Source organism: Mauremys mutica, chromosome 3 (genome assembly GCF_020497125.1).
Source record: "Mauremys mutica isolate MM-2020 ecotype Southern chromosome 3, ASM2049712v1, whole genome shotgun sequence".
Classification (NCBI taxonomy): domain Eukaryota; kingdom Metazoa; phylum Chordata; order Testudines; family Geoemydidae; genus Mauremys; species Mauremys mutica.
In genome coordinates this window covers 206263837-206289456 of record NC_059074.1, presented here as the reverse complement: position 1 = coordinate 206289456, position 25620 = coordinate 206263837, and the positions used below count along the sequence as shown (strand labels likewise).

The window sequence follows — 25620 nt, the reverse complement described above, 5'->3', positions numbered from 1 at the left end:
TTTTTGGCTCCCAAGGATAGCGTTATATCAAGGTAGAGGTGTATTAAAAAAAGCAGAGATATGTTAAACATGTTAAAAAGACAAACGACCAAATAGATAAATGACCAGTGGGGAGATTGGTTTAAAAAACTCTATAAGCCTCATTCATTCTTGCTGGATAACAAATGCTATTTTTCTTGGCTATATAGTCTTCTCCCCAAGCTAATATAACAGGTTTTATTTCTGTACTAGCTCACATGCCTCTAATCACCACCTGAATATGTTTAACCACATCAGTCCTAAACATTTTGCATGTGAATTGTTCAAGGATGAAGGAGGGGAAAAAAATCAGACAGGTAGCACCACCTGGAAGACAAGTGGAGACGTTAGGTGGGCAGTAGAAACAGAGGAATGTATGTATTTATGAGGGGGGCTTTTCCTGATCATGGCCACTGGGAGGCTGCTGGGATCCAGAACAGTAAGGAGGCTGAGCAGTAGGGGGAGCAGCATTGAGTGAGAGGAGGAAGGGAGGAAGAATACTGGGAAGCTGGCAAGGCAGGTAAATGGCAGGCAGCCACTGGAGAAGAGTGGGTACAATCAAGCAGGCAACAGGGAGAACCTTTGCAGCTAGGGACTAGGAGGAGCAAAAAGAAGGAAAGCCAGCAAGTGGAAAAGCAAGGAAAAGGAGAGACTATGTGGGCAGGAAACCTTGCAACAGGAGCCAGGGAGACTAGCAGCAGTGAACGGCACATCCAGATGAAGTAGGAGGTGGGAAAGAGCTGGGAGGAGAGTGTGGAAGGGCCATCCCTACAGGAATGCAGCTGAAGAGGCAAGCAGAATGGAAGAGCTGCACAACAAGCTGGTTAGGAGCTCAGAGAGACAAAGCTTTATGAGATCAAAGGTTCACAATGCAGAAGGAGTGATATTCTTATTGGTTTACACCAAGTGCTCCATCAGGGTGAAGCGAGTAAACCACAAGATATGATACAAGAGACAACAGATTCAGGCGACCTGGATTCACCTCCCGGCTCTGGCACAGGTTTCCTTTTTGACCTTGGGCAAGTCCTTTAATATACCTTGTGCCCCAGTCTCCTGCCCCGCCACGTAAAATGGTGATCATGCTTCCCTACCTCACACGGGTGTGTTGTGAGGATAAAAGCCATTAATGATTGAAAGACACATTGATACTACAATCATGGGGGCCATAAAAAGTATCTAAATAGAATTACACAGAGAACAAACAATGCATTTCTAAGAGGTAGTTGCACACCTCTCAGGTGTTGCTTTAAGTTGTTAGGTTGAATACCCAGGGAGTTTAACCACCTGAAAATTTCTAATTAACATGAACTGTACTGTTTAGTGAGTTACTTCTATTATCCAACTGAACTGATATACTAAAAAACGAAAAACAGTATGACATCTGCATTTAATGGAAATTATAGAAACAGGCATCTCAAATTGTTTGAGGAGTTCCGAAGTTAATTAATCATTAAATTAAATGTCTGCGTGTAGGAGCAAAGTTGCATATTCATATAGATATTTTACAGTAATACAGATTGTCAATAGGACAATCTCCAAAAAAATGTCCTAACTAAATAATCACAGTGAGAAAATATTTAATGGCTTACTCTGTTGTTGCTGAATTAGCCGAAGAGTCTTCATCTATCGTATGGCGGTTTACTGTTTGCAAAGAAAAATGTTCTTTGGTGGATAGGGTTTCTTTTTCTTGTTCTGAGTTCATTGATTTTAAGGCCATCTTGCAATCCATATCTCCTAGGCTCTGCTGTAGTTCAACTGTGTTTATTATCTGATCCTCTTCACTCACAGAAACTGTAAGGTCACTGCTGCTATCTAAACTTTCATCTTCCAGCTCTAGTGTGTTTTCAGCGGGCAACAGACCATCTGTGTGTTGGGCTAGACCTGGAATAAAAATATGACAAATATTGCCAACATAGTAATAGGAGCATGACAAAAAATATACATTGCACTGTGTTACAATGAGACCCAGACAAGTACATTTGATATATTCTCCTATTCCACAAGAAATATGTAATTCATACAGTCTAAAACCTCTGCCCCTTCTGCACATTTTTCCAGGGTTCTCCAAATATCCGTTTTCCATTCCTTTATTCCTTTCATCAACATTCTTGCCTAACGGGGATGGATACAGCAGGGCCGGCTTTAGGACATGCAGGGCCTGATTCGAAAGAGCGGCTGCCAAAATGCCGCCTTTGGCGGCAGCTCAATCGGTTGCCGCTGTTTCCGGCGGCACTTCGGCAGAGGGTCCTTCCTCGGCAGCAGTTGTCTTCCGGGGCCTTACTTTGCGGGGCCCCCTCTTCTGGACGCTGCGGGGCCCTCTTAGGCACGGGCCCCGCTTCATGGGAATCAGCCTAAAGCCGGCCCTGGGATGCAGCTTTCTCTGGAATCCATCAATGTGGCACTGGAGTCATTCTCAGGGTTCCCGAAGAACATCATGAACCTCTCTCTCAATGGATGTAGCACTTGTTCTGCAATGCTCAAAACTCCTCCTGACTTGGAAATGAAGAACTAAGTTTGAGTCTTGTACTTAGATTCCTCCCCTTAAGTAATATGTCAAATTATTATTATACGAGGGACTTGCATGCTACATTATAGCACCCAGAAATTTCCCCATGACATACTCCTAACCCTGCAGGTACTCTCCCTACATGCTGCCCCTGCTCTCCATTTTGGAGAAACTCCCTTGTGACCTGGGTTCAACCTACTGAAACCCTCTCTGAAGCTGCTATGCTTCTCTTTCTTTAGGGACTGCCCCAATAGGAATACTCCTAATGGACTGGCCCCGCTTCTTAACCAACCACAGGAATATTCCACGGCCTGCCAGGCAGTAGAGACTTCCCAAAGCCCTTAGACTATTTCCTTCTGGTCAGTCTCATGTGTAATGTGTTCATGCAATTGCATGAATGGCCACATATTTCAACATTTTGCCAGGAAGCTGTTAGTCAGTTAGTGCTGCATAAATCCACAAAAATGATCATTTCCTTAATATCTTTCAACTCCCTAGCTTGTCCACCTACTACCTAACCTCCTTCTTCATATCGGTGTATTATTCTATGCTTTCCTCACAAGGGGAGTTCAGTGGATCCCCTATGCCTCCTCTGGGCTGCAAGTGAAGGGATCCTCCACAATTTAAAACAGCAACAAGGATTAAGACAGCCTCCTCCAGCAAACCGCCTCTGACATAATGGGGCAGAATGGCCTGAAAAACAGTCGGGGGGGGGAGCAGAAGTGTGTTTGAAGAGGAGGCAGCTGTTGTCTGGGGCTTCTAATCCATGCAGGAGCAGAGCTCTCTGCCTGTTGGCTTGGAAGTTGAGCATGGCAGCTGATTCCCCTTGCTGCTCAGCAGAAGGAGGTTGCATTAATCTTCTAAGATACAAATAAAAATAGGCACTACTAACATTTTCACTTTCTGGTGCATTTTTAGAATTTCATGAAAATGTATCAAACAGTTCTGTAATCAATTAACATTGCCATGAAACTCTCAAGTTCCCACAAGATTCACTGCAGTATCAGTTATTTCTAAATTACCCAGTGTTCACAGGGTCTTGCGTGTGCTGCAAAACAGAACATCTTCTCCCTTCCATACGCTGAGCTTCATTTTGATTTGAATTACGGTAGATTTCAGAAAAATAGTATTTGATACAAATAATGACAAGATCTTATATTCTATTTTCTTTTTCCAGCATTCAGGATATGAATAAATGTAAGAGATAAACTATTACTTTTATTTATTTCATGCATATTATGCTACCATTTCTGAACAATAGAAAAGTACTCAAAGGAAAAACAGCTTCAAGTAACAATGCACTGCATAAACACCTGCAGCTTAAAGCCTAGCTTGCATTCAGTTGTGGTACACACAGCAGAGCCAAACTTCTTAATCACTTCCCTGTAATTCGGAGCATGAAAGATCAACCTTTTATGAGAACTAGAACAAGAAATTCAAACCTGGACTACTTTAACCTTAGAACTCTGTAATGTAGGTTTGATATTATAAAGACTTAGAAGCTCTCCCCTTACGCTCAGGGGAAATTTGAAGTGGTCACTGATCATTCTGATTTTGAATCAAACTTATAGTTTCCCTTAAGGTAAAAGTATTACATTCCGAAATTAAAAGTATTTTTCCAAATATGACACTGACTACCTTAACATTTATTTGGGGAGCAAAGGAGAGAGAACAGACATTCTGCCAAATCTGCTATGCAAAGTCCTAAGGCTAATATAAGCCAGGTTGGTGTTGTCTTGTTAGACCTCAAAATAATGACAGTCTTTCATTAACTGGAGAAGTGGCAAATATGTCAAAGTGACAGTAAAGACAATGAAAAACAACAGAGTCCTGAAAGCAAGAGAAATGGAAAAACCACAAAAAAGGCAACAACAGGATGCCAAAGAAGAGAACAAGAAGTATACAGGGTAACATGATAAGGCTGCCAGCTTTTGTCCAAAAAAATTGTGATCATTATATTGAGAGGCAGTAGCCCTTCCATCATTAAGGTTGCCAGTAATTTCCATTATAAAGCTCCATTTTAGCAATCCTTATATGGCTTAGAAAATTGGGTTAACCTGAAAATTGCCATATTTACTGGAAAGGCAGAGGAGAATATTTCTGCAAGCTCTTAAGAGCAGTATGATCAATTTTCTTGAGTTACTCATCGCTACCACTTGAGCTAAAAATAATAACTCCATTAGCAGATAATAGTGGGTTGTTATCATTTGTGCACCAAGCCACTAGAGGGTGCTAAGACAGTTTCCCAGTAGGTAGTTTTCTAGATAGTAGCACAAAACTGGGAATCGTGGTTCCTGGGTTCTGTTCTCGGCTTTGGGGCAGGGGGAAGTATGGTTCTTCCACTAGGCCAAAGGATATTTTGATTGTGGGAAACAGCGTGTGTGAATGATATGCCTATGAAGCATGGTTCTCAGCGGGGCATGGGACATTCAGAGAATAATGAGTAAGCATGTAATGAATTCATCTACATGTACAAATAGTCATTCCTAAATTTTATAACAAATCTTGTCTACACACAAAAGCTGTACTGCTTTAACTATGCCGATACAGTTAAAGTGGATCAATCCCCCTAGTGAGAACGTAGTTATATGGTATAAAGGTGTCTTATAGCAGTACATCTTATTCCCCTTCCAGTATAGTAGAACTATATTGGTATGCAGGGTTTGTGCCAGTATAACAACATTAGTAAAAGAAGAAAAATCACATGTATAACTGCCATATTGGTGTGCAGACCAGGCCTTAGTCAAATCTGGATGGATTTTCACAGTGATAGCAAATAGCACCTCTCTGCTCTCAGGACAAATTCCCTGGCAAATTTCAAGTTTCTCTTCCAAACACCTAAGGCACTAGATACATACGGTATATTTTTAATTATCTGAAAATATTGTACCATTGGCAAACCTACCTATTTTTCAGTAGCTTTATTCTCAGAAATAGATTAACTATTCTGCACAAACATTCTGAACGAAATCAACCTGAGGCAGAGACCAAGCATGTTTTCCCAAGTAAGTAAAACAAATAACATTAGACTGGTTAACAGAAAGATCTGATACTACAGTACCTTAGAAAAAATTGTGGACATAGCAATAAAAACACCTTGCTGCCCTTGTGAAAGGCAGTAAAAGAAGGATTATCAATGAGGTCTTAGATCTCAAAGACTTTCCTACTAGCTAAAGTTATGGTCAATAGAAAGATCACCTTCAAAAAAAAATATGGGAGAGAAAAATCACTTGGTGGTTCAACGAAAGCACCCAAAGGCCTAGTGAGAACCATATTCCATAGTCACATCCCTTGTTAATCTGTGGGTACCAGTGTATCAATAGGCCTGACTTCCAACACTTGACCCGCACTGAAAAAAAAAAAGAGGACTAGGATTGGAAAAAATAAAAATATCAGTTCTTTGGAGAGATCTAGCAGATCTGGATATTCCAGAGGATGTGCCCATGCCAGGCCTGTCAGGTTAAACTGTGATTTGCCCTACCAAAAGAAAGGCATGTGTCAGCAAACTGGATCCCCATCTACTCTAAAGCAAATCCTTACATATTTGGTATCGAGGCTGGTCACAGAGAAAAGCCTACTTGGATTAGCTAATTTGGCCAGGATCAAGTTCCTCACAGAGTTCTTAATGGTCCTTTGTGTGGTTGGTACTCCTGTGAATCACGTCTTTGGTCACACGAATCAGATGCACCACTAATGGGGACACTGTTCCAAATGCACCATTCTCACAGACAACCATTGTAAGAGGGGAAACAGAGAGCCCTTGCTACCCCAAAACCAAGACAAAGTCCAAGGAAACACTTCTGTGCTGGGATCAAAGAAAGGGCACAAAAAGGGAGTCCTCTTAACTCCTCCACAGCTAAGCAGCTTGGTGTGAAACAGCTGCAGAACTGTTCTCTTGCCAGGGCCAGTAGTAGCAGTTGGGACCTCTGCATGCTCCGTGTGGAAAGTTTAGGCCTTTGGAGCTGCAAAGTGGCAGATTCGTTGGCTCAGCTTCAGCACTTCCCCAGCACTGCAGCTCACAGACACACTGCAGAGGAGGACTCTACAGTAGCGTCTAGCGATGCCAACCAAAAATCAGGGCCCCACTGTGGTAAGCAGTAAGAAAGTGTCAGAGACAGTCCCTGCACTACACAGACAGACAAGACACAAAGGGAGAAAGGGGAAACAGAGGGAAAGTGACTTGCCAAAGTCACACAGCCAGTCAGTGGTAGAGCCAGGAACAGAATCCATGTCTCTTGACAATCAGGGGAGGTCCCTGTCCACTAGGCCACACTGCCTGCTCCATAGCACACAACAGCTGCAGACTCCTCTTGAACTGCCCTCCACAGCCTGTTAAACCGAGCCTTAGCCATTCCTTTCCATTTGGGGAGGCACTCAGACCCTGTGGTGATGAGTGTACTCTGAAAACCTGGATCAATGGGGGAAGACAGCACTTTGCCCACAGCAAGGCCATCACACAAATACCATCGTCATACCTGGGAAACTGTCTCTTGGCTGTTCGTTTCCAGAAACAAGTTGTTCAGGAGCAGACGCCAATCGGATTGGCTGTTTAGATCTTTCTTTATTTGCTGCAAAATGCTCCTTTGTCACTATTTCTGCTACTGAGCTGCTGCAACAGTCACTCTTTAAACCAGTGATTCTGTTCTCTGGACTTAATCTTTCATGTAACAGGGAGCTGAGTTGAGCAGATTTTTTGCTTTCTACTAAATTAGTATTGTCATTATGCAGGTTGCTTTCTATCTCTAAGCAATGAGTTCTTCCATTCTCAGATGATACACTGGATGTGACTGGCATTTTCTCACCCATCTGGAGAGATGTCTTCCCATCTATTTTGTCAGACTTATTTAAGCACCGTATATCACTATTAGTTTGTACTACATAGCTGTCTGTCATATTACTGCTCTGTGCTGCCTGTCTGCATGAATGTGGGTCAGAAACTGAAAAGCTCTTTGTGGGCTGGGAAGATTTCTGCTGTGTACTGAAATCTTCAATGCTTGAGATGGCTGACATTTGGCGGCCCATAAAGATTGTTGCTGGATGATACAATCCTCTTGACGTGGCTGTCCTGGTGTTAATTCCTGCCTGTCTTGCAACCGGCAGCATCTGAAAAACAGAGGTTGAGATGGCTTAAGAATGAATTTCATGTAATAAATGGCATTTCTTAAAGGGTCTGTGTTAGTCTTTGAGGAGCAAATGCTCTATATAATTTAAATATTTTTCTATCGTATTATGCTAGTCCACATATAAAACATTCTCTTTAGTTTTATAAAATAAATGGACAAAATCAGATTGAATGACCCAATTCCTGCAAGATATTGAGGGCCTTGTACCAGGTACTAAGTACCGTCCACTTCCAGGGAAGTCAAAAGGAGATTAAGTCTGTCAGGACTTCACAGGAGGCAAACAACACCTTGCAGGATCCAGACCAAAGGTAGCTACGCCAAGAGAGAAATATTGGCAAACAAATATGAAGCCTATATTTAGAAAAAATGGACAATGCTAATGTTGCCATTAGGTTTGTTAACTGCTGAACTACAAGAACAAGAAAGCAGCTTTAACTGCTGTTAAGTCTTCATGGCATTTCACTTAATGTACAGTATTTTGCATGGAAGGGTAAGAACATTCTGTCAAATGGCATATTAAACAAAGCTTAAGTCAATTATAGTAGTTTAACATTCTGGGCAATCATTTATTCTCTGTAGTTTTACACACAGAAAGCCCATAAATTGGAAGCCCAACTGCCCAATTTCACTTTTTGTAAAAGAGTGTTTATGAAAGGTTCTATAGTGATAGCTAGAAACTGAAGTCTGCTATCCAGAAAGCACGTACTCCATACACAGCTGTGATAAAAATTCTCCATATTCTCTTTCCAACTCGCCTGAATCTTCGTCTGGAGGATCTACCTTCAGTTTGGTGGTTGCAGGAGAGAAGTTAGTCATGTACTCTTCATAACAGCAAAATCACAGCAATGAAAGGTAGAGTGCAAACTATTTTTGAAGTGTTTCTTTCACAAAGAAATGGTTACTTTATATATATATAGAGAGAGAGAGAGAGAGTTGCTTTTATACAAATGTTAAAATTCACTGAAATGTAACCGTGATTCACAAAAGCAGCATGTGTTAAGGCATAAGCCAAATGCTAACTACCTGGGGCTAAGAAGAAGTTTACCATCACACCACTGGGCCACCTTTTTCTGATTCTGAAAGATCTTTTGACCTGACTGAATGAGAAGGATGCAGATACCACCCCCACTCCTACAGCTGAACCCTACATAACACATTGGATGTAAGTTTTAAGATTCCCGATAACTCCATTCTTTCCGTAACATTATTTTATTCTCTCTCACACCTATACTTCTTTGGAGTTCTGTCTAATCAACTTTTAAATTAGCCAAGCTCCATATCATCATTATGATCAGCACAAAAGGCTAAAGCAGTGTAAGCAACCTTACCCCAGAATGAAGAAGGACCAAACCCAAACTGGGGAATTGAGCTGGGTACAGATGTTAAAGCACACCTGTTGAAGACTGACCTGACTATGCGCTCGCTATAGCTTGCTTGCACCACATCAACAAAGCAAGCATTAGGGACAGAAGTCTTTTTTCTTTCATTGCTGCCATTTTCTCCCTCTTGTATGTTTGTCTCAATAGGAGGAACAACAACAGTTGTGCCAAAAATCCACCAGTGAATCAATTCTTTCTGCTCACTACAAAAGACTTCTGGTAGCCGCATAAATTTCAAGTACTTTAAAGTTGGTTTTGGTTTTCTGTGTGTGCTTAATAAACAGATTTCTATGGAATGGTTACTAGAAGAAGTAGTATCAGAGGGGTAGCCGTGTTAGTCTGGATCTGTAAAAACAACAAAGAATCCTGTGGCACCTTATAGACTAACAGACGTTTTGCAGCATGAGCTTTCGTGGGTGCATCTGAAGAAGTGGGTATTCACCCACGAAAGCTCATGCTGCAAAACGTCTGTTAGTCTATAAGGTGCCACAGGATTCTTTGTTGCTTTTAGAAGAAGTAGAAGGCCAGTGTCAGTATAAACAGACCTTGAACCAGAATTAGCTGATTAGCTATAATAGTAAGTATAGTTAGTATTCTAATAACATCTTAACACTTTTGAGCATAACAACATAACAGAATCCCATTGACTGCATCATTGTTGCATCCTCCATCCTTTTTCATTGGGTGGTCTTATTTGTCACACAGGTTCAGCTACTACCTCTCTGTGGAAGGGTCTTAAATTTACCTAGTCTGGTAATGTGACAAAACTTCATGGTACAGCTCATTTTTTTAATACAAACAAAAGAAAATCTAATAACTCCATAAACTAAATTATTCGCAGAAAGATTCAGAGTATGTTACTCAGATTAAGCTTACAATTTATTTCATCACTACTACTTTGGGTTCCTCTTTATTGTCCTTTGGGTCTGATTTTCTGCTCTCAAATTTATCCAGCAAATGTTTTATGGATTTAGTGGCTCCTGGATTTAGTGTTCCAAAACAGAATTTATCAGAATTTATCAGCTCTGCATGTTATAGCAAAAGTTGCCTTGCTAGCAAACTCCTTTTTGATTGTAAGAATCTCTCTTCATCTGCTTTGAATTTTAGAATTTGAAAGAGAAGGATTGGTCCCTGTGTAGTTTTTCACCAAGCAGCAAAATAAAATGAAAGGAAAAGGAGGCACATTTGAGTGGGAAGAGATTTAGCTAAAATTATAAAATCAGTTATAGAATCTCACACAACTCTCATTGGCAGCTAAGACACATTTGAAGTCAACTCTCCACAGGAAAACAGCAAATGAATTTACCCATTATGCCCTCTCAATTGCCAGCTTTTCTGTTTGTTTTACCCAGGTATTTCCTCTCATTCTCCACAATACACACACAAAATATTGCCCTTCTCAAAGCACTTTTCTTTAACAAGAAAAAAATGTTTACTTTCCTAGTGCATCAAAATTAAGCTACTTTGCAATGAGGACACAGTCTCACCTGGAGTGTTCGGTTGACATTGTACTAGATGAGACACCTGAGAAACAGCCCAGGCCAAACTTCTCATCACTAGATCACTACAAGTCAGCATTAATTCCCAGTGAGCCATTCCAGGGGAGGTGGGAGCATGAAGCTTCATTGGTCAGCACTAAGTCCTATTATTCAGCATGAATGCCCAGCAGTCCAAAATCTCGTTGTGCCTAGTTTGATTCCTTGATGTCCTCTGATATTTGGCACTACAGCAACCTAGATCATGGATCTGGAGAACCTTGAGTTTTATTCAGTATAGAGTTTCTGTACTTTGAAGGTTAGAAGCTTCCATATTCTGTGCTCCATTTGTTAAAAAGTCTATGCTGGAGGCTGAGTTCCTTCTCTATGTACGTCTAAAAGCTCTGCCATGACTACTGGAGGGTAGCTAATGTAATGCCAATTTTTCCAAAAAGGCTACAGAGGCAATCCTGGCACTTACAGGCCAGTAAGCCGAACTTCAGTACCAGGCAAATTGGTTGAAACTATAATAAAGAACAGAACTATCTGACACATAGGATTAACACGATATATTGGGGAAGAGTCAATGCTACTTCCGTAAAAGGAAATAAATAGATTAAATACAAACTAAAAAGTTTTATATCCTACTAGAAGCCAGGGAACTTATCCTATAAAGGATACCAGGCATCTAACTCAAGTGGGATGGGCAATGAAAGCCAGAGCTGCAGTAGTTGGAAACTGTTGTACAACTCCAGGAGGGAGATCCTTCATTGGCTGCAGTCAGACAGGAACAGACTACAGTATTTCAAGACCTCTGAAGTACCTGTAGCTGGAGCATTTTCAGAGAGGGTTGAGGAAGGGTTGACTCAGAGAACCAAAGGCTTATAGAATTTAGGGAGTTCTCATTTGATTCATACTGTAGGCACAAAACCCACAAGGGAGAATCCTGTAACAGTATCTTTAAAGGAATTTATTTTCTCCCCACAACACCATTCTTCAGTCTCTCTTACTCTGGCTACCAAGGTGATGTTTTGAGAAGGACCAATTCAATTAGAATATAGAGTAGAGCACACTTAATTTATGTTGCATCCTCTTCTCCTGGCATCTCCAAAGAAAGAAAACACAAAACATACCAAAAAAATGGGGTTTAATCTTATGGATAGAAAAAAAAGTTTGTGTGGACTTGTGGGCTGTTAGTTTTATTTTATTAACAAAAAAAATTAGCTAAAATCATCACAAAAACCCTTCTTGGATTCCTTAACAATTAGATGTTTCCCAACATATGATAAGAGAAGCTGACATATGTTGGATTGGAACAGTTAGATAAATGCAATAGGTAAGTTGTGACATGGGCTATCTACAGGATGTTTGAAGAAAGGATGCTAAAGGCCAGATGCCTCCTCCACTTCCAGAAACAGTAGGCCCATGATGGGAGGCATCTCATAGCCACTCTACCCCACAGAAACACTTGCTTTTGACCTTCTATCACATTAAGCACCTTTTATAGAAAGGAAAAAAAAAAGGAAAATAAAACACACCTATAGAAATACATTGCTAAACAGACACTCAATTTAGTTATAAAATTCTAAAATATAAACCTACATCAGCTTGTTTCTTCTGACTCGTCAGACAACAATGCAAGAGCTTCTCAGGGCAAAGTGCTGCTAGAAAAGCCAAATCTGTGTCTGTTTACAGTTAAGCCCCCCAGATGCCTTCAGTCCAGTCCTGTCAGGCTTTTGAAGTCCAAGTATTGCATGTCACCCTTCACATTTGGAATTACATTAACATCCAGTGCAGTTTATTCAAAAACCCAACCTGTTCCTTCCAAATACCAGTTCTGACTGACTAATGTTTCTTCCTGTCCCCAAATATATATGAATATTAGACAATATTCTCTTGAAGTTTCTACTTCCAAATGTGTTCTCTCAATAAGTTCCATACACAAAGGATATACATCTTCTTCACCTTCATGTCTTGCATTAGTATCCTTAATGATTCTCAGATATCACATTTAAGCAAGCCAAGCATTTCAGATCCTGTTAACTGGGTGACCTCTCCTCGCTGTATTTCTCAGACTAAACAGTAAAACATGATGCTTATTTTCCTCCAACACTACAGTTTATTCAGATAAAAATAAATCACGTAAGAGCCACATACATCATTTAGGTAAAGGCAAACAGAATTAAAATCAGATACACTGTCATTACTTGCGACAACCTGCTGTACAATTTTCATAAGGTCTTGAAAAAGATGTGGCACTTTCTCTTTGGCTTTTGTATAGAAATACTGTAATTCTACATAGGCTATGATCCTGCAGTACTCAGCCAGGCAAAGAGAGGAATGCGGGTCAGGCCCATCACTCTGTTGGAGTGCTGGTCCAAAAGGCAATTGTTGTCAGGTAAGCCATAGTAGGCAACAAATCAATCAACACAATTTGCACACTAGATTTGTATGAGGTTATGCTTTGGGGATTATTCACAAAAAAAACAAAAACTGGACTTTCTGCAGGAAAAAAGTGTAGGCAAGGGCAGTGGAAGAGGTGAAATCCAAGTCCTTATCTACTTATCAGTGTGCAGTGCAGCTCCCTGAGGCCATTGCTTTGGCCTACAAGTTGAAGAAGCTTCTGTTGCCTGCCTCCAAAATGTATGTGGGTAGTAGGCTCCAAATAGTGGCAGAGTCCATAGCCCTTCCCATCCACAATACCACCCTGTGTGCCATCTGCGTCATAGAGAAACCTCCTGTGCCACGACTCTGCTAGTGGCCTTGTCACAGCTTCACCGCAGGACTCTAGAGTGACGCTGATGGCACTGCACAAGGCCCAAGCACCAGAATGAATTTCACCTTCTTTACTTATCTGAATGAAAGAGATTTAAAGTCAACTTAAGAATGAGGCGGAAGAAGGCATGATTAGCCTAAAAAAATAGAGCCAAATTAAAAACATTCTTGAAAATGAAATGTGATGTAAACAAGTGGGGACATTCTTCAGGTTATTTCTTGCAGAAAGATCCATAAAAATCAGAATTACAACCACCAACCAAAAGGATATTTTGTTTTAAGTTGCACTATGTGTTCATGTTACCCTCTTCTCGGATAAGCTAAAACCTCTCTCTAAGCATCATAACCACAGAACAATGTAAAAGAAGCCATCTTTGTATTTCACAGCAAATAAACCTCCCCCCGCATTTTAACTACAATTTTAATGCAATGTAAACTGACAATTTTTGGTTTGTATTAAGCTTCCTAATATTACCCAAAATGTTTCACTATTTTGAATGGGAAAAAACTTTTTTTGGAACCATAGCAACGCTAGTATTCTGGTATTTATGTAACAAGTACAATAAATGAAAAAAAATCTATAGATTAAAATGTCTATCTTCTATGCAAATTATTTTCAAACCAAACATTACTTAAAAATTCAGCATTTGAGAACTAACTCTATGACTTCCTGTACATCTAGACAGAATATACGTAATTCATGCATTCTTAAAGGCCTGCTTATATAGCTCAAGGTTGCCGGATCCATTGCTTTGTATATTATAGTTTAAAGAATGCTCTAAATTCAAGGTTTTTAACTTTTTAATCTATGGGGGAAAACTTCCCATAAACTCAGATTAATGCCTGCTAATGCACTGAAGAAAGAAAAACGAAAACCTTCCTCCCACTATAAAAACAAAATAGTGTGGCCTCTGTTTCTTTTCTGATAAGAGTCTTAAATACCAAACAGTTAACTGCATAATAACATTTACTGGCAGCCAGGCAGCCTGCTTAGCAGATATATAAAGCAGGTAAAAGGAGAAAAAGTTAATTTCTTGGCTGAATGATTCCATCGGTAGCTATAGGGCAAACTAGAAAGTCTTTTAGTAAAGTAGCAGTTGATTCTTCTATCAATCTGCAGCACACATACTCTTCCAAGGAATGCATTAAATATGAAAATCATATCCTGTTATCATCTGTTTCCAGCTTTCAGCCCAGTAAGCTTTTCTTAATGAATGCTGTAGCCTAAGGGACAAGCATGCTGTTGGCTTTTCTGAATAATGGAGTGATTCTACCATTTTTGCTTATTACAATATCGACTAGCTGAGGGGGTTTCACACATAGTCACAAGTGACTACTCTTGCCAGCATGCTCCAAGTTATTACAAGATGTTTTTAGACATTTCATCTAAAAGAGCTTTACTGCTTTTAGTGAAGAAAACAGCTATGGTCTTGAACTGTATCATTTATACGGAGATAGGAGGAGGGATTAGAAGCCTGCATTACTGCAGATATAGAGCAGAATATATTTAAGTATTCCTTGTCAGTCTTTTTGTCTGTTGCTTAGATATGCAATCTTTTTTTTTGCTTCTTCTGAGAAAAGGTCAAAATGTACAAAATTATGAAGATGACATAAATCAATTACTATATTTTGTGTACTTTCATTAAGAATGTTTTTCAGAGGTTAAAATTGTTTTCACAATCTTTGATATTAAAATATAAAAATAGCAGCTGACCAGAAACAAACATCGGTCTTTTTTTTCAGTTTCTTATGGCTCTCTTTTTACCCTGATAAAAATATTAGCACAATTTTTTCAATTAATCTGCTTGATTTTGTTGTTAAAGCACTGTTTCACAAAATAAATGATATGGCAAAAATTCCACACTAAAAAGGCATTTTGCAACAGCCACTATTTCCTGAAAGGTGCACCTTAGAGGAAAACATCTAAGTGTTCTTCAAGGGACAAAATATATATAATTTTCCACTTATTTTCCATTACCTGCTCATCGTTATCTTCTTTGTCACCTTTTATTGGCATGCTATTCTTCTGAAGTGACAGCATACTTTTAATTTCTCCTTCATATTGTACCTACATATAAATAGATCCATCATATAAATGATTTATGTATTATAAAAATGTAGTCATACATACACACACAGATCAACAAATGCTTATATGGCACAATTTGTAATCAAAGAAATCAAGGGCATAAAAGTAATGAACTGGAATCTATTAAGATTTGTTATTCACAAAGATATAATCTTATCTGAGAAAAATAAAGATGTTTATAACAGCTCATAAGAAAACATCCGAAGACATCATTCCTTTTGAAATATGTTTTAGTTTCCAGGAAAAAATATGCTGTATGTGGCTTGTGCATCCTCCTGTAGGTTTTCATGTGTTCACTCATTTCATGATTCTAAAGAGTAACAACTTGTGGACTCAGACATTTATTCATAATGTTTTTTATAATTCCAGATTATTTTGGCTATACCTACATAATGACTTAGCTGCTTTGCAGTGAAATGCTGAGCTTTAAATTTTGTATTGGTTTATGTAAGTCAGTTTACAATCCGCTGAGCTATTCTAACGAGAAAATATACTGCAGATGTTACAAAGAGCAACACAGCATGAAAAAAACAACTTGCTCTAGTGTTACTAACAAAGAACTACATAAAAATGTCTTCTCCTCCACTACATTGTTTAATTGACCAAAAGTAATGCAGTCATAGAAGGACTATTGCTTAAAAGCTAAGCATATACAGCACCTATAATTAGTACTGTATGTTAGTAATTGTAAACCTTAAGAACAGATTACACTGGTCCTGAGTGGGTGCACTTCACTATGTATTTTGAATCGGGTATTATACAGGGAGAAATACATCTGATAACTAATCAACTTGGACAGCTCTGTACTTTAATTCTCAATCTGCATATATAAAGTGTTATTTTCCAGATATGTTTGTTCATAAAATTTGAAATAACACAAGGAAAAAAAGTCTATATTCAACCAAGCATTTTACATCTGGTGCTCAAAACTGATGAAATGTTTAACTACTCAGTTTTCCCAAAAGCTTAAATAAATTATTTCAGTTAAGCTTCCAACAGTTACTGAAGAAACTGCAGGAGTATACGGAAACAAGTTAAGCTTTTTTTGTAAAGAAAAGTAGTTGGTAACAATAGCCATTTAATACGCTGTACATAGAGTTAAGCTAATTCACTCCTAAGGGCATTCTCTCGCCACCAAAAAAAGTGTTAAAAATTAATAACTTAATTTGTGCCTGCACATCTATATACCAGTTTGAATGATTACTATTTTCTATTTCAATACTATTTGAATGATTACTATTTTATTCTCTATTAAGCCATTTAATCCTGAAAATTGCCACAAATAGGAAATCAGACCGTGGAATCGTTCCAACAGTATTGCACAAGGGCTCTATGAGCTGTGCTTTGTCCAACGAGCGGAGTAAAAATGGCATCAACCCAGTAAAAAATGAAATGATGGTATAAGAACTTCTAAATGGGAGTACTGAAGACATCACGTACAGAACAGTAAATAGAGTAATTGGGGCCCACATCAGTTCATTTATAACATTTCTCTACTTATACTAGGCCCACTTGAAAAAATAAAATAAACAACCCAAGATCATAATGTGTATCACATGTTGTTTATAAGGACATACTGAATAATGCACCAGTCTGAAGGATATCTATAACCTTAACCTTAGGTGCCAATTTTGCCTGACCCAACCACAGGTGCATACGGTCTGTAGGCAGAGCTGTTAACAGTTCTACTCTGCAGAAGAGGTATGGTGCAAGTCAGCCATGCAAGGAGTTAGAAACCAAGCATGCTCCACTAGATACCACCTACAGCAATGCATAAGTGGGATTTGGGGCATAGCTAACAGATCTCCAGCTATGTGGGGAAAGAATGTTCTGCACGTGCAGGTCATAGACTTAAAAAAAAGTGAACAGATATAAGCTAGAGGTAGCTATGAAAAAACCGTTATTAGAATGGGGATGTAGGCATAGCATGTTAGCAGCATGCCCTGACTTATTAAAGTGGAAGTCAATTGCCACCTATGAACATATCCTACATGGGTCAGCCACTAGAACCTGAAAATTATTCATTCTGTAAACTGAAGTCACTGCCATCAAGAAAATGACCTTCCAAATCAGAAATGTAAGCGCAAAGGTATTAGAGTTGAAAAGGAATTTTCATCAGCATGAACAGTTCTAATCAAACCATTTAAAAAATGATATAGCCGAAATAGAGGGTGTTCCAAAACGGGCAACAAGAATGATTAGAGGGATGGAAAACTTCCATATGAAAAGAGAATACAAAGCATTACCTTCAGATGAATAGGCCAAAGTGTGACAAATGTATAAAAAGTAAGGAATAGTATAGAGAAGGCAGATCAGGCATTTCTAGTCACCCTTTTTATAATGCAAAAACAAGGGGGCATCAAATGAAATGAAAGGCAGCACATTTTTTTAAGTGATTACAAAGAAATACATTTTTACACAGTGTAAAATTACTGAGTGAGACTTTTTGCCACAAAAAGCTTTTCTTTGATAAACAAAAAAACAACAAAAATTCAGGTTTTGTTTTGTTTGACAAAAAGTAAAAAAAAAAAATCATAAAATATTTACCTGACTGGTAATTATGATGATGATGCATTATTACGGCCTCAGTAGATTATAGAATCATAGGACTTGAAGGGCTCTTGAAAGGTCATCTAGTCCACTCCCCTGGACTCATGGCAGGACTAGGTAATATCTTCTAGACCATCCCTGACAGGTGTTTGTCTAACCTGCTCTTAAAAATCCCCAATGATGGAGATTCCACAACCTCCCAAGGCAATTTATTCCAGTGCTTAACCACTCTGACGGTTAGGAATTTTTTCCTAATGTCCAACCTAAACCTCCCTTGCTGCAATTTAAGCCCATTGCTTCTTGTCCTATCCTAAGAGGTTAAGAAGAACAATTTTTCTCCCTCCTCCTTGTAACAACCTTTTATGTACTTTAAAACAGTTATATCCCCTCTCAGTCTTCTCTTTTTCAGACTAAACAAACACCGTTTTTTCAATCTTCCCTCATAGGTCATGTTTTTTAGGCCTTTAATCGTTTTTGTTGCTCTTCTCTGGACTGTCTCCAATTTGTCCATATCCTTCCTGAAATGTGGCACCCAGAACTGGACAATACTCCAGCTGAGGCCTAATTAGAGTGAAAGAATTACTTCTCGCATCTTGCTTACAACACTCCTGCTAATACATCCTAAAATCGTGTTCTCTTTTTTTGAATAATGTTACACTCTTGACTCATATTTACCTTGTGGTCCACTATGACCCCCAGATCCCTTTCCACAGTGCTCCTTCCTAGGCAGTCATTTCCCATTTTGTATGTGTTCAGCTGATTGTTCCTTCCTACGTGGAGTACTTTGTGTTTATCCTTATTGAATTTCATCCTGTTTACTTCAGACCATTTCTCCAGTTTGTCCAGATCATTTTGAATTATAACCCTATCCTCCAAAGCACTTGCAACCCCTCCCAGTTTAGTATCATCTGTAAACTTTATAAGTGTACTTTCTATGCCATTATCTAAATCATTGATGAAGATACTGAACAGAACTTATCCCTGCAGGATCCCACTTGTTATACCCTTCCAGTGTGACTGTGAACCACTGATAACTACTCTCTGGGAACGGTTTTCCAACCAGTTATGCACCCACCTTATAGTAGTTCCATCTAGGTTGCATTTCCCTATTTTTTTTTTATAAGAAAGTCATGCAAGACAGTATCAAAAGCTTTAGTAAAGTCAAGATATACCACGTCTACTGCTCCCCACCCTCGACACACACACGGCTTGTTACCCTGTCAAAGAAAGCTATCAGGTTGGTTTGACAAGATTTGTTCTTGACAAATTCATGCTGACCGTTACTTATCACCCTATTATCTTCTAGATGTTTGCAAATTGATTGCTTAATTATTTGCTCCATTATCTTTCTGGGTACAGAATTTAAGCTGACTGGTCTATAATTCCCTGGGTTGTCCTTATTTCCCTTTGTATAGATGGGCACTCTATTTGCCCTTTTCCAGTCTTCTGGAATCTCTCCTGTCTTCCCTGACTTTTCAAAGATAATCACTAATGGCTCAGATATCTCCTCAGATGTCACACAAGTATTGCTTAATAAATCAACTAAAATTAAAGTAGTACTATCTTATCAAAGATAGCTATTAGATTTCAGCTTTTCCAAATTGCTCAGTAGTGGGTATTAAGACAATATGTTAGAAACAGCACAGATCAATACACCTAAAGAGCAAGGATTGTTACTTCCATTGGCTCATTTAGTGTAGATCTGAAAGTATTTCAGTTGCAAAGTTACCATTTTTAAAAACTACATACCCTCCATTATATATACACAGTTAAAAAGTTATCTTTCTGTCTCCATGTGCGGTATGTTATTTACAGTTCTGATCCATTTCACTAAAAACATTTCATTAAGATAAAAACAGAAATATTCATTCATTCATTCACTTTACTGTAAGGCATAAGATGGATCATCATTGCTATTTTAGTAAGAGCAATGCAATCTTAATAATCATTCAACCTATACAAAGAGCAAATATTAAAAATACACAATTACAATAAAAAATTAGGGAGAGGAAAAAAAGGAACCCCATCACAACTACATACACCCAAAGCAACTGGACTACATAGGAAAAAGTAAAAATCGACTTGAGTTTGTGAATGGAGGAGATTGGCAGCCAAGTGGATTCATCAATTTTTTATTTAAATGTGAAAAAAAATTATGGAGATTCTGGGGCTTTCTGATCTTTCTTTCTCAGAGTACTCATGAAGTGAATATTACACATTATTTTTATTCCTACAAGCATAAAGTTTCTTCATTACCATAAAAACTTTAGGGTCAGATGAGTTGTATGTTCATTACCTTCCATAATAAGTTACTGATGACCAAAATGACAGAGCCTTGGGGCATCATGTGAGCCAGCAACCAATAATGCAGATAGTAATGATATCTGCCTCTCTAAAATTAACTGCAACATCCCACTCCCATGGCTTCAAATAAAATTGATCTTTCTAGTGATAGACAGAGACCAGGAAGCAATACATTAAGAAGAGAAGGGCTGTGGTTGTACCATGTCACTGGCCAGTGGAAGGAGTAAGAGAAGACTATTTTGTTTTGCACATTACATAATAAATGCCTTTAATTTGTAAAAAAAATGAAAAAAGCAGAACAGGCTTAAGAGCTAGTTTCATAATTTCCTTCATACTAAGAAAATGTCTCTCTTTATAAAACTGGCATAATTTGGTTACATTACATTCAGTGAGATCAGCAATGAGTTCTTTTGAGTAATCAGGGCTGCAAACATAGCTGGTAAGGGGTCTGACTGGGGAGAGAGGCTGGGAGATATCAGATTTCTTTTTGATTCTACATGAAACAACCACCACAGGTAAGATTAAAAAGTGTAAATTCTACACTTTTTTGGTTCCACATAATCTGGTCATTTGATGCTAAAATGTTCCTTATTAGTTCATTTTCCATCTACCTCATGTACTTTGAGTATAAAGCATCCCACAGGGCTATTTCCCTACATTTATCACTCCAATAGCAAAGTTTATAGTTCTCATCAACTTTGGAAAAGTGTGGTTTCATCTGAATCACATTTCTCTGTTGCTGTACCTGCCATCAAAATGTTAGCACAGAACTGGCTTTTAATGAAAAAATTATGGCATTATAACCAGCAAGAATGAAGCATGCAGATAAATTGCAGAGCTAATCTGAGGTCACAATTAATCTTGTCACTAAACAATTAACTGGTGATAAATCAGCAGCAGTAAAGAAAGGCAGGAAAAGGCTGAACTACATCTAATATAACAGCCTCATCAGTCAATTAAGGCTGAGTCCACACTACAGACCTGTATTGGTATAACTACATCGCTCAGGGCATGAAAAATCCACACTCCTGAGCAATGTAGTTGTATCAACCTAATCCCCCATGTAGACAGAGCTATGTCAATAGGAGCTTTTCCCATCAACATAGCTACTGCCTCTCAAGGAGGTGAATTAACTACACCAGCCGGAGAAGCTTTTCTGTCAGCGTAGTAGCATCTTCACTAAAGCAGCGCAGCTGCACCAAGGTAGAGCTGTAAGTGAAGACAAGCCCTTAAAACTCTTCAGATGGCATCAGCAGAGGCAATATAGAAAAGTCAGAGGAAAAGTAATGAGCAAAGCAGGACAACACCAATTATGGCCATCCTAGGATGGTCTTCCAGCTGGTTTCATTACGTTTTTAATTTTGCTATGTCAAATGTAATGATGTTTTGTTACAAAAGTGGAAAAATATCAAGTGAAAAATTAAAAATCTTATAAAGAAATCATTAGAAAAATTTTGTATAACCTTCCCAATGTTCCGATTTAACTGATCATAGAACAGCAGCATCTACTTGGCTAATAGTTGGCATGATAACATTGAACTACAGCATTATTGCAAACACATGGTGCAATCCTGCAAGGTGCTGAGCATCCTCAATTCCTCCTTGCTTCCAAGGGATTTGAGAGCACTTGGCACCTCACAAGAGAAACTCGGCACTTCACAGAACTAAACCCACAATCTATAATAAAGCATTACTAACTACCCATTTGTCTACAAGGTCACATCAGCTTATTTCAGTTTTCCCTACTCCCAAAGAGACAAATATTAAGCATTGCAAAAATATGTTACTAGAATTCACTGACATCTGAAATCTTGATGTGCATAACAAAATCAATCCAGTTTCCCCTATGTAAATACCATAATACAACGGTTGTAATAAAACAAGTATTACCTTCAATTTCTGAAGTGCCTCTGAGCTTGTAAAAGTCCTAATATGAGCTTCAACACGATCAAATTCCTTTAAAAATTCTTGGTTTCGCAACACAGCATTTTTCTGTCGTTCACATATTTCTTTCAAGTATTTTTTGAGTTTTATGAAGTTTATTTTAGCTCTAAGGGAGGAAAATAACACTTTTTATGATGTAAAATGAAATCAGACATGTAACAATTTGAATCAGTTTATTTGTGAGAGAGAGATTTTTAAAAAATGCTAGTACAGTATTCAGTATTACTCTTTTACTCCTAAAAGACTAAGTATAGATCTGAGCAATTTATTCAAGGCTACATTATCAATAACAAGATGCTACACCTAAATAACTTAGATTTAAATTTGATTTTAAAATAGTGTTTAAAAGGACACAAAAATTAGTGGATTAACAAATTTTCCCCCCAAAAATCCACTATATTTTCAGACTTCATATATTAAATTTCTAATGCTAACCATCTTATATTAGTTCACATTAAAAACAAGTTGTGTTTGTAAGGAATGGTGTTTGTTGAATGATTGTCATATAGACAGAAATGTTAAAAGTCTTCCAAACTGCCAGTGTTCTCAGAGAAATTCCAACTCATCTAAATTAATATCAGATAAAAAAGAGAAACAGTCAGTCAGTCTGTGGGAGTGAATAACTCAGTATATTTATTTCTCCCACCTTTTCAAACATTTATTTTCCAGTATATGAGCCCTATTCAGACAAAATACATACAGCATCATGGGAAAGCTATCTGCTCTCTCCTGGAGAGAAGGATGGGTTTCTTAGGGCCAGACTTTTTAAAAACAAGAAGTCCTAGGCTGACTGTCCAAAAGCCATGGGAGATCTCATCCCAGTATTAGAGCATCAGGACTGAACATATTCTCTACTCATCCATCACCATTTTCATGAGCTTCGTGATCTAAAGGACAGTCATGCTCCGTTTCTTTCCCAGAATTTTCTATGTCATGAGAGGTATCTCCTATTTCTATTCCTCAAACTTATTTTAAGAAATTCAATATTTTCAGAACATTCCTTTGGGGTACAGGTAAGAAACCTAGACTGACTCTGAACAAATTACAGCTCCCCCCTATCTCTCGGGGAATTTTGTTTTCCCAACTTGGTAAACTATATCTCCTTTTTGTTAAGCCAGACATCTTTGTGGCTGTTAGATTTGACCACACAGACCCCACCTTGGGTTCAGATTGAATGAGAATTAATATACACTCTCCCAATTAACGTCATTATGGGGTCAAATTATTATAGATTTGATGGCTCCAGAGCTCCTACAATCACGGCTGTGAGGCAAGCTTGGTCAAACCTAACTAGAAAATTCTGCTTCTATCCCTACAGAGGCGGAGCAATCCTAGCCTTAAAATCAGTGGCAAAACCTTCATGTGGAAGGACTGGATGGACAGAACCCAGAATTTTTATTATTTTGGAGGAAGCTTCCTAGATTTATTCAGCCATGGTAACCTTTTACTATTTTTGGCCCAAAAATCTCTGCCAAAGATTAATCATTTGAGTTGCTTGGAATAGAGATTTGGATACACAATTATCTCTGTCCATTGGAATACAATTGTATCTAATGTCAAAAAAGCAACTATAGACCTGAGTTTACAGTTTATTGACCAACAGACACTTTTTTGAATATACTGGTCCCCACACAGGCTAATGGTAATGGGCCTCATAAATGCTGACCACTGTTGGAAATCTAACTCCCTTGGTTCTACATTAGCGTATATATTGTGGGAGTGCCCCGTATCAAGAATTTCTGGTCTGAAGTCAGGCAAAGGACCAATTTCATATTTGATGCTAAGTTGGAATTCTCCCCCTTAAGTTTCATTCTGCTGGAAGTAGGAAAAAGAAAAGTTTTGTGAATACTACAAGGCTGTTCTTCCTGCAGCTGTCCCTGATGCTTTGACTCCTCCACTCCCAGCTCTGTGCTTCTCTTAGCACAGCATGCTCATTCCCACTTGTGACTATGCAAGTTGTAGAAGAGGCAGGCAGTCATCTCTGCTTCATCAAAATAAAATTCTATCCTCACCATTAAAATATTTCCTGGGTGGCTGTGGTTTTTCGGATTTTTTCATTTCGGTTATTTAAAAGTCAAGTACAAGAAGCTATCAGCAGGGACTGGCACCGCCTTGTGCGAAGTCCCAGTTAGAGCAGCATGGCTCAGTCCAGGACCTGGGCAACAATGGCTTAAACCCCATCAACAAGAAAAAAAGGCAGAGTCAACAAACATAACAGAACTGAGCCAAAAAGCCTTTGGCCCTCAGCACTTCCATCTCTGGTTACCTCCCTTGTACTCCAGAAGGTTATAAATCTCTCAGTCTGATGGAGTTGCTACTCCCTTGAAGTCTCAAGCTATTCTACCTTTTCCCTTCCTCTTCCTCCCTCTTGAGCTTGCCCTCATTAGCTAAAGCAGCTGAGGGTGCATCTCTCCATAACTAACATTTCTCACAACTGAGCCGGGACAGGGCTGGTCTTGCAGTCTGTGTTTTGTGGGGGATTTATAGACCCCGTCATACCAGCACACACCTTTTAGTTTCTAGTACTGGCAGTATATACTGTAGAAAGAATATTCTCTTATTGATGTCCGTGGGTTAATTATATTTACTTTAATGGAATTCATTCACACGCATCATGGAAAGAATTTGAATTCTGGAAAACTGAATGTTGGGTCTATTTGCTCAGGGACAGTTTCTGTTTGTTTTTATGGGACATGTAAAATATCAACCTTTTTTTAAGTTATCATAAAAGACTACACTTTCTGCCCAGGGTGGTAAACTTCCATGACAACTGTCTGAAGCTTCCTCATATGAATTAGATCACCAAGGTTTCGCAGAAAGAAAGTCTAACAAAGTCATACACAAAGTTTCAGTAATAATACAGAGTAAGGAGAATATGGTTACATTTCATTAGACACTCAAGGCATTTTTCATCAACTGTTTTTACTACTGTAACAAACAGACATTTAATAAGCTCTTATATTATACTGAACATGTGAATATTAAATTCTTTTAAAAACTGACAAACTTTACAATGATATTTCAAAAGCATTTAGTCATCTCTACATTGTCCCAATGAAAATAAAATAATGCATAAGTAGTATTTTAATAGGCTTACATGTATGTATCAGATTTGCTGTACTCAAACAGTTTTCTTTCCAATTCCAGCCTCTTTGTTTCACTAAAGAAAAAAGAAAGGAAATACAGAATGATCAAGCCATTGTTCAAATGTACATCTTAAGCTGCCAAAGAGTAAAGAAAACACAGTATAAATTCTTTGGGGCAGGGACCAGCATTTTTATTACATGTTTATACAGTGCCTAGTACAGAGGCCCATGATGCAGCTGGACCTTAAATTGTCAGCAAAACAGCTTTCCCTTGAGAATAAAGAGTGAATCCTGAGCAATGCTCTTCAGGCACATTAACAGTTAAATAAATAAGCTTCTCTGTTTCCAGCTCATAGCAGTGGAAAATTTAC

At 38.5% G+C, this 25620-nt stretch overlaps 1 protein-coding gene across 3 annotated transcripts in view; it reads right to left on the bottom strand.

Annotated features, from left to right (window-relative positions):
* KIZ (kizuna centrosomal protein) overlaps positions 1 to 25620 on the bottom strand; it is a 94251-nt gene that overhangs the window by 55687 nt on the left and 12944 nt on the right. For 2 of the 3 annotated variants that reach the window (XM_045011795.1, XR_006578501.1), the window contains exons 2-6: positions 25261 to 25323; positions 22110 to 22269; positions 15255 to 15344; positions 7000 to 7627; positions 1608 to 1899 (exon numbers count right to left, since the gene is read on the bottom strand). In XM_045011795.1, the coding sequence (XP_044867730.1) occupies positions 1608 to 1899; positions 7000 to 7627; positions 15255 to 15344; positions 22110 to 22269; positions 25261 to 25323 (1233 nt within the window). The remainder of the gene's footprint in view (positions 1 to 1607; positions 1900 to 6999; positions 7628 to 15254; positions 15345 to 22109; positions 22270 to 25260; positions 25324 to 25620) is intronic. The other variant, XM_045011796.1, reaches the window with a different exon arrangement.